This window comes from Morus notabilis, unplaced genomic scaffold (assembly GCF_000414095.1).
Source record: "Morus notabilis unplaced genomic scaffold, ASM41409v2 Scaffold662, whole genome shotgun sequence".
Taxonomy (NCBI): domain Eukaryota; kingdom Viridiplantae; phylum Streptophyta; class Magnoliopsida; order Rosales; family Moraceae; genus Morus; species Morus notabilis.
This window is the reverse complement of record NW_010364997.1, coordinates 67,115-76,949: the sequence shown is the minus strand read 5'-3', so window position 1 is coordinate 76,949 and position 9,835 is coordinate 67,115. Positions and strand designations below refer to the sequence as shown.

The following is a 9,835-nucleotide window of genomic DNA, read 5'->3' as shown; positions in this document are numbered from 1 at the left end:
AGTTTCACCCTCCCACTTCGGAAGCTAGATCAAACTTTTTCAGTTGAAAAAATGCATATCTCAATTACCTTTGGTGAACACGGAAGCTCAAACAAACGTGTTGTAACTGTTAATTCAAATAGGCCACGGACATTTCCTAACCCTATGTCAAGAAAATCAAAGGCAAAGGGCAAGAAAGTTTTTTTCAAGAAACAACGCGAAAAAGTTGTAATCAATCAAAACAACTCTTGTTTGAAAGCTGCCTTTGAGCCTGAAATGGTTACGGAGAGAGAACAGGACAACGGAGAGAGAACAAGACATCTTCTCAGAAGAAAATGCCAGAAATACAGCACCACGAGTTTCTGTCTTTGAAAGAATCAAATACCCATCTGTATCTCGATCAAAATGGTTCAAAAAGAACAAGAAGTGGAAGGTAAAAGGACAACAAAAATCTACTTCATCAGAAAAAGAAGAGATTGTGATTCAAGAGCAACCAGAAGAAAATGAACAGGTCAATTGTGTTTCATTCGAAGAAAGTTCTGGAAATGAATCAGAAAATCGTACACCTGAGCCCTCAAAAGAATTTATCAACATTGTACCAGCTCCTCCGGGATTAGAAGATGAAGGATAAGCAACGGTTCATGAGCTTAAGGAAATTAACCTCGGTACAGAATAAGATATAAGGCCAGTTTTTGTGAGTGCTCTTTTGACAGCGCAAGAACAACAATCATACGAGCAATGTCTTCGAGAGACATCTTCTCAGAAGAAAATGCGAGAAATACAGCACCACAAGTTTTTGTCTTTAAAAGAATCAAATACCCATCTGTATCTTGATCAAAATGGTTCAAAAAGAACAAGAAGTGGAAGGTAAAAGGACAACAAAAATCTACTTCATCAGAAAAAGAAGAGATTGTGATTCAAGAGCAACCAGAAGAAAATGAACAGGTCAATTGTGTTTCATTCGAAGAAAGTTTTGGAAATGAATCAGAAAATCGTACACCTGAGCCCTCAAAAGAATTCATCAACATTGTACCAGCTCCTCCGGGATTAGAAGATGAAGGATAAGCAACGGTTCACGAGCTTAAGGAAATTAACCGCGGTACAGAATAAGATCTAAGGCCAGTTTTTGTGAGTGCTCTTTTGACAGCGCAAGAACAACAATCATACGAGCAATGTCTTCGAGAATATCGAGATGTATTTGCTTGGAGTTATAAAGACATGCCAGGGTTAGATCCAGATGTAGCAGTTCATAAACTAGCTGTATCAAAGGATGTTCGATATGTAAAGCAAGCCCAAAGACGTGTCTGTCCACAGTTAGTTGCACAAATTGAAGCAGCGGTTAATTAACTAATTAAAGCTGGCTTCATCTGGGAAGTTCAATATCTGACTTGGTTGGTGAATATTGTCCCTGTACAGAAGAAGAACGGGCAAATTTGTATTTGTGTGGATTATAGAAACCTTAACAATGCTTGTCCAAAGGATGAGTTTCCACTCCCAATAACTGAGTTGTTAGTTGATGCTACTACTGGATTTGGGGAGTTATCCTTCATGGATGGATTCTCAGGATATAACCAAATCAAGATGGCACCAGAAGATGAAGAGCTTACTACTTTCCGAACGCCAAGGGGTATTTACTATTATACAGTGATGCCATTCGGACTTAAAAATGCAGGGGCAACATATCAGAGGGCCATGACTGTCGTGTTTGATGACATGCTCCATAACACTGTTGAGTGCTATGTTGATGACTTGGTAGTCAAGACTAAGGAAAGGGAGTATCATTTAAATGATCTTAAACGAGTTTTTGATAGACTCCGACAACACCAAGTTAAAATGAATCCCTTAAAATGTGCATTTGGTGTAACTTCTGGAAAATTTCTTGGGTTCGTGGTGAGACATAGAGGAATTGAAATTGATCCAGCAAAAATAAAGGCCATCACAGAAATGCCTCCGCCTCGCAACCTGCGCTAGTTACGAGGAATGCAGGGGAAACTTTCATACATAAGGAGATTTATTTCTAACTTGTCTGGTATATGCCAACCCTTTACAAGGTTAACTCAAAAAAATGTACCATTTGAATGGGATGATACATGTCAAAATGCTTTTGAAAGCATAAAAAGATACTTGTTGAATCCACCAGTGCTTATGGCTCCAATAATCAGAAAACCATTGATCTTGTATATTGCGGCGCTTGAACGCTCTTTGGGAGCATTGTTAGCTCAAAACAATCAAGATGGAAAAGAGCATGCCATGTACTATATAAGTAGAACTTTAGTAGGGGCAGAACATAACTATCGCCCAATTGAAAAAATGTACTTGGCCCTAGTTTTTGCTGTCACGAAGTTATGACATTATTTGTTATCACACTCGGTGACTCTCATATCAAGGGCAGATCCCTTGAGGTACATACTCTCAAAGCCGGTACTCTCAGGGCATCTCGTTAAATGGTCTATGATCTTGTTAGAGTTCGATATCAAGTTTGTTCCATAGAAAGCAGTCAAAGGCCAAGCACTTGCTGATTTCTTGGCAGCACACCCCATTCCTGACAACATGGAACTGCCCGATGACCTTCCAGATGAAGAAGTATTTGCCACTGAAATGTCTTTCTGACAGCTTTACTTTGATGGAGCAGCAAGGAAAAATAGTGCTGGGGCAGGCGTTGTACTCATTACACCGTCAGGGGGGTTAATACCATACTCACTCTCTATTCTCGTAACTTGCACAAATAATGTTGTAGAATATGAAGCACTGATTATTAGTTTAGAAATAACACTCGAAATGTAGATAAGCCATTTGAGGGTGTTTGGCGATTCTCAGTTAATCGTCAAACAATTAAATGGGGAGTACATTGTCAAAAATGAGAACTTGACCCCATATCATGAGAAAATAAAGCATTTAATGTCCCAGTTTCAAGACATCATGCTAAGTCACATTCCATGATCAGAAAATGACAAAGTTGACGCCTTAGCTAGTCTCGCAGTATCCTTGATTTTACCAGATGAAAGGGGAATGCAGATAACTGTTGGCGAACGACGTCTGCTACCACCAGTAATCAAAAGAACTCAAGAGGAGGAAACAGTAAATGTAGTTACTTTTAGTGAAAATACAGAGGAGGCAGATTGGCGTCAACCATTGATCGATTACTTCCAACATGGGGCATTACCGGACAGTCCAAAGAAAAAAATAGAAGTATGAAGAAGGGTTCTTCAATTTGTCTTCATAAATGACACTTTGTACAGACGATGTTTTAATGGAATATTATTGAGGTGTTTATCAAAAGATGAGGCATCACATGCTTTTCAAGAAACACATGCCGGAACATGCGGAGCTCATCAATCCGGCCCTAAACTTGCAACACAAATAAAAAGATTGGGTTATTATTGGCCCACCATGATGCAAGATTCAATTAATTTTGCTAAGCGTTGCAAGTTATGCTAGCTTCATGGAGATTTCATCCATCAACCTCCATTGCCTATTCATCCATCAGTCATGTCGTGGCCATTCGATACTCATGGCTTAGATGTAATTGGACCTTTCACACTAGCATCTTCAAAGGGTCATAAGTATATTCTGGCTGGGACGGATTATTTTTTAAAATGGGCTGAAGCAGTACCTTTAAAAGAAGTAAAACCAGAAGATGTCACAAACTTCATAAAGAATCATATAATCTATCGTTATGGAGTGCCATCAAAGATCATCTCCGACAACGCTCTTTATTTTAGATGCAAAGCAATGACGAAGTTGATGGAAAAATACAAATTCCAACATGGATTCTTAGCAAGTTATAATCCGTCTTCAAATGGCCAAGCAGAAGCCTTCAACAAAGTGCTTTGTAAAATCCTAAAGAAAATGGTGTCAAAGAACAGGAGAGATTGGCATGAACGCCTCCCGGAAGCCCTATGGGCTTATAGAACCATAGTGTGAACTGCAACGGGTTGCACACCATACAGTTTGGTTTTTGGCTCTGAGGCCGTACTCCCATTGGAAATGCAATTACCATCTCTCAGAATTGCTACTCAATTGATGGCACCAAATGAAAATGTCCAAGTGAGACTAGCTGAGCTTGAAGTATTAGATGAGAAAAGGCTCGTAGTACAACAAAAGCTCAAAATTTACCAAGCCTAAGTGGTAGTGGCCTTTAACAAAAAGGTCAAATTTAGATCATTCACGATCGGAGAGTTGGTCCTTACAATCAGAAGACCAATCATTATCACGAGAAGGATGCAAGGTAAATTTGAAGCAAAATGGGAAGGACCATACGTCATCACTAAGGTCTTTCCAAAAGGGGCATATGAACTTTCTGATTCAAAGGGTCACTGCATTTATCCTTGTGTAAATGGAAAGTTTATCAAGAAATTCTATGCCTAAATAGGGAGATACGCCTCCTGACGCATAACCTGCAGAAGAAAGATAATAGCGGAAGTAAATAAATAAAGCAATGAACTAACTGAAGAAAAGAAGGGGTGAAATCATCATCAGTCTTCCTTGAAGAATGCAGCCAAAGAGTCACGTATCTTCTGAGATTCCTGCTCCTGAGACCTGGCTTCAGCTGTAGCTTCTTGAATTTCGATAAACCTTGCAACCTTAGCTTCAACCTGCAGTTGCTTGATCTCATCGCCGATCTTTATTTGTTCATCTAAAGAATTCTTCAGCTGGGAAACTGCATCTTTTGCAGATTTTAATCGATCATCATATGAACGTCGCAATTGCAGCGCCTTCTGCTCAGCGTCTTTTACTTCTACCTCAGAAGCCTCAATATTCTCTATAGCCGATTGGGCACTTGGAAGATCTCTAGACAAAATACACATAGCAGTAAGATGCTCCTTTTTGTGATGAATCAAATCTAAAATTAACCTTTCATTCATGGAAGCTTTCTCTTCAATAAAAGAAGAAAAAGTGACTAAATGCTTTTCTGAATCGAACAAACGATTTACAGTGTCTGTAAACCATATGAACTCACCTCAAGATATCCCCTTCATATCAATGAGGAAATCTATTGTTTTGAGATACTCAGAAACTTGAGAGCGATAATTTAGAGTGCTTTCTGGCGATGTTGAAAGTAAAATCCAATCAGAGATTGACTTCAACATACTAATCAAGTAATCTCGAGTAGGTTTATCTGAAATTTGATTAGTGATACTAGAAATTCGATAAATGACTTTTGATGGAGGCACGACAACCGCTAATGGAGAAGGTTCATACGGGACTTCAACAATAGCCTGCTCCCTGAAACTTTCAAAATCTTCGGGCTCTTCGTCGTCAAGAGACCTAATTGCGTTTTATCAGGAGATGATGGGGTCCCAATGATTTCTGGAAGATCTTCAAATCTTGTTGACTTATTTCTCGGCCCAAAAGATGAAGTAATTATATTAGTGTCAACTTGCATATGATCAGAACTAGTAACATTAGTTCCAGTATTTTGGAATGAAGAAGAAGCAGTTCCTACATCCATATGTCCAGGTTCTGAAGACTTCACTGGGAAAGAGACAGTTTCAGCAGTTGCATAATCAAGCTCAGTATCTCTGTACGTCTCATTCTTTTAGGGTTCGTATCTCGCTCATCACCATCACTGGATTGAGAAGCTTCGTGAGTATTAACAATATCTGCCAGAGAATGGGATCGAATGAAAATGTCATCTACACTGGCATGAAGACATCGGATGTCAGTTATCACGTATACATCTTCTTCCTTGTATGGCCTTTTCTCAAATAATGAATGGAGATTTTTCACTAAGCGCCCCAAGTAAGGAGTAGTGCTACGCATCCACCAACGGCAATACCACCATGTGCATTGCCCTATGCGGGTGGCCCTTGGTATACGAAAATAAGTCCCAGTATGTCTTTTTAAAAATAAATACCAAGCATCGGCAAATCCATCTATCCCGCAAGTCTATTTCGCATCAACCGTAAAACGAAACTTATCTGAAGGAACGCCTTGGTCAAAATGAAACTAGCGAGCGAATCTATTTGGATAGTACAGTTCCACAAATATAACACCACCTACCCTCACAGGGAGTAAAGCTGCACGCATGGATAATAAAAGTTCAAATTTCTCGTCGGCTAAGTCTTCATCATCTAAGTAATCTGTATCTCTCTCTTCATGATATGAATATGGGCGGTAACGGACATGCTGTTCGTCGCGTATCATATGCCTACTTCCAGTCATAGTTCTTTTCTCAAGCTCGATTCTAGCATATTTACGCAACAAAGGCAGGTTATTGTTGTCTTCCCAACCAAAATATAAATAAGGGACGTGTTCAGCTAACCATCTGATGACATAGTGCATTGGAAGAAAAACCTGACTAACACCAAATCCGTTCGTACCTGCGACGTACTCATTAAATGTACGATAAATGTATCCCAAAACTATGGGGGCGAGTGACACTCTCGTGCCTTGAGCCATCAGAGAGGCCATATAAAAAGTTTCAGGCCTTATGTTGCCACCCTTGGTAGGAAGGACGAAACGACTTAACCATAGTGATAGGAATGCAAAGAGCATACCAACTTCTAAAACCTGCAAAGGAAGTTGTCTTAATTGGCTTTTTTGAGGCTTCTTTTGGAAATCTTTAGAATGGGAAGCTTGAGCCTGCTTAGTTTTCAAACCAACAAACATTTGTTCTCCTCTATAAAAATACTCTGTCCATTGATCTTCAACAATAGCCTGCTCCCTGAAACTTTCAAAATCTTCGGGCTCTTCGTCGTCAAGAGACCTAATTGCGTTTTATCAGGAGATGATAGGGTCCCAATGATTTCTGGAAGATCTTCAAATCTTGTTGACTTATTTCTCGGCCCAAAAGATGAAGTAATTATATTAGTGGCAACTTGCATATGATCAGAACTAGTAACATTAGTTCCAGTATTTTGGAATGAAGAAGAAGCAGTTCCTACATCCATATGTCCAGGTTCTGAAGACTTCACTGGGAAAGAGACAGTTTCAGCAGTTGCATAATCAAGCTCAGTATCTCTGTACGTCTCATTCTTTTAGGGTTCGTATCTCGCTCATCACCATCACTGGATTGAGAAGCTTCGTGAGTATTAACAATATCTGCCAGAGAATGGGATCGAATGAAAATGTCATCTACACTGGCATGAAGACATCGGATGTCAGTTATCACGTATACATCTTCTTCCTTGTATGGCCTTTTCTCAAATAATGAATGGAGATTTTTCACTAAGCGCCCCAAGTAAGGAGTAGTGCTACGCATCCACCAACGGCAATACCACCATGTGCATTGCCCTATGCGGGTGGCCCTTGGTATACGAAAATAAGTCCCAGTATGTCTTTTTAAAAATAAATACCAAGCATCGGCAAATCCATCTATCCCGCAAGTCTATTTCGCATCAACCGTAAAACGAAACTTATCTGAAGGAACGCCTTGGTCAAAACGAAACTGGCGAGCGAATCTATTTGGATAGTACAGTTCCACAAATATAACACCACCTACCCTCACAGGGAGTAAAGCTGCACGCATGGACAATAAAAGTTCAAATTTCTCGTCGGCTAAGTCTTCATCATCTAAGTAATCTGTATCTCTCTCTTCATGATATGAATATGGGCGGTAACGGACATGCTGTTCGTCGCGTATCATATGCCTACTTCCAGTCATAGTTCTTTTCTCAAGCTCGATTCTAGCATATTTACGCAACAAAGGCAGGTTATTGTTGTCTTCCCAACCAAAATATAAATAAGGGACGTGTTCAGCTAACCATCCGATGACATAGTGCATTGGAAGAAAAACCCGACTAACACCAAATTCGTTCGTACCTGCGACGTACTCATTAAATGTGCGATAAATGTATCCCAAAACTATGGGGGCGAGTGACACTCTCGTGCCTTGAGCCATCAGAGAGGCCATATAAAAAGTTTCAGGCCTTATGTTGCCACCCTTGGTAGGAAGGACGAAACGACTTAACCATAGTGATAGGAATGCAAAGAGCATACCAACTTCTGAAACCTGCAAAGGAAGTTGTCTTAATTGGCTTTTTTGAGGCTTCTTTTGGAAATCTTTAGAATGGGAATCTTGAGCCTGCTTAGTTTTCAAACCAACAAACATTTGTTCTCCTCTATAAAAATACTCTGTCCATTAATCCCAAGATACAAATTGAGTTTTCAAAATATTGCATATACGAGAATGGATCCTTAAAAGTTCTACAATGCAAGGATGACATAAGGAAGTGCAAGATAGGCAAACCTCCGATGGTTTTCAGATCATACAATGAGATTCTCATTTCACCACCAATATGATGGAGAGTATTGCTTGTTGGTCCCCACAATTTAGCAAATGCTCGCCAAACATTACAGTTATGAGAAAAAGGATATTGCGCAACAGCTACTGCATCATAAATCTCTGCTCTCTTCAAAACGTTGCGGTTACGACTGATAATCTTTGCAGTCCACTCCATTAAACAGGTTGGAAGTGAGCCCGACCACGAAAATTGAATTGCAAAGGAGGTTTCTTTTTTTCTTATAGCATTCAATGCAAACCAGGGTAAAATCGGGAGTAACCGTGTTCCTGAGATCCCCTTCATGCCCAGTGTCAACTTCCTTGAGGGTTTCAGCTTTGAAAATGGCACCTTTCTGTTGACTCAATTGGATGGCATTTTCTTCACCATCGAAGAGATATCTTAAATAACCAGAATGGACTTCTTGAGAATTAAGCAAATAAAGGGGACTGCTAAATCTTGTCGAAGCTCGAACTTCATCTAAACCAACCGAACGTTGGTAACTTGGCCCTGAAGTAAATTCTTTGCCAGATTCCTCAGGGGCCGTTCCGAACGAAGTTTGCCAAAAGCATCCATAAATAAGCGTGTAAAAAAAAAAGAGAAGAAATGAATATAAAATTATTATTATTTTCTTCTTCTTTCCTCGAGTATGGCACGCGCACATAAATGTCACGTACATACTCGAAGGGGCATCTGTTAAGCAAAAAAAAAAAAAACCTACATGTGGGAGGTTAGAAAACTTCCTGGAAGAAGTGGGTGTGTGAAGAATAAGTAAAATGTGTTAGTGGAGAGTTTGATGAAAATAACGTGGAGATAATCTTTTAAAGAGAAAAGTAACTAATCTTATTTAAATAATAAAAAAAGACGTGGGTTGCTTCAAAAATGCCTATATATAGGCATATAGGGAACGAAAAACAAAAATTTTTTGGTGCAACGTGTGTGCAGAAGAGAAGTGAGAGAAAGGAACGAAAAAGAAAAAATAAAAGTGTGTGTATGCAGGTGAGGGGACGTAGCATAAAAAAAGGACTTTGTGCAAGTGAACTGTGAACGTGTGTAGAGAGAATTATCGAAAAAAAAAGGTAGAAAATTTGTCATTTACTCATCTATCTTCATCTATATTTTGTCTACCCGTTTTTCAAGATAAGAAGTTCATTTGTCATTGTCAGTCAGATTTATGTCTAAGACATACAGATTCTAAACTTTTAAACCTAATTAAAATTGTGAGGTTGCAAGTTTTAAAATTTTTAAAAAAAATAGAATTATAAATTTTAAAACTCTATAAAATTATGAGGTTGTAAAATTTAAAATTTCTAAGAAATTAAATAGAGTTATAAATTTTAAAACTCTACAAAATTATAAGATTGTAAAATTTAAAACCTCTAAAAAAAGAAAGTGAATTGTAAATTTTTAAACTCTACAAAATTATAGGGTTCTAAAATTTAGAACTTCTAGAAAAAAAAATTTGATCATTATGATGCAACCTAAAAATATACACATGTATATATACATATATGTGATAAATCTAACTTTGATGGTACGATTCAAAATATTACTATAATTTTGAGTCTGACTCACAGAAAGTGCAGCCCAAAACAAAATTAATGGCCACTTATGTAAGGTCTCTTCATTTCCTG

At 38.6% G+C, this 9,835-nt stretch overlaps 1 protein-coding gene across 1 annotated transcript; it reads right to left on the bottom strand.

Annotated features, from left to right (window-relative positions):
• Positions 1 to 7,309: 7,309 nt before the first annotated feature.
• On the bottom strand, positions 7,310 to 8,381 carry LOC112093356. Its single transcript, XM_024171579.1, has 2 exons — positions 8,171 to 8,381; positions 7,310 to 8,055 (listed from the first exon to the last, which is right to left on the bottom strand). The coding sequence occupies exons 1-2, from the start codon at positions 8,379 to 8,381 to the stop codon at positions 7,310 to 7,312; spliced, it is 957 nt and encodes a 318-aa protein (XP_024027347.1).
• Positions 8,382 to 9,835: the final 1,454 nt, after the last annotated feature.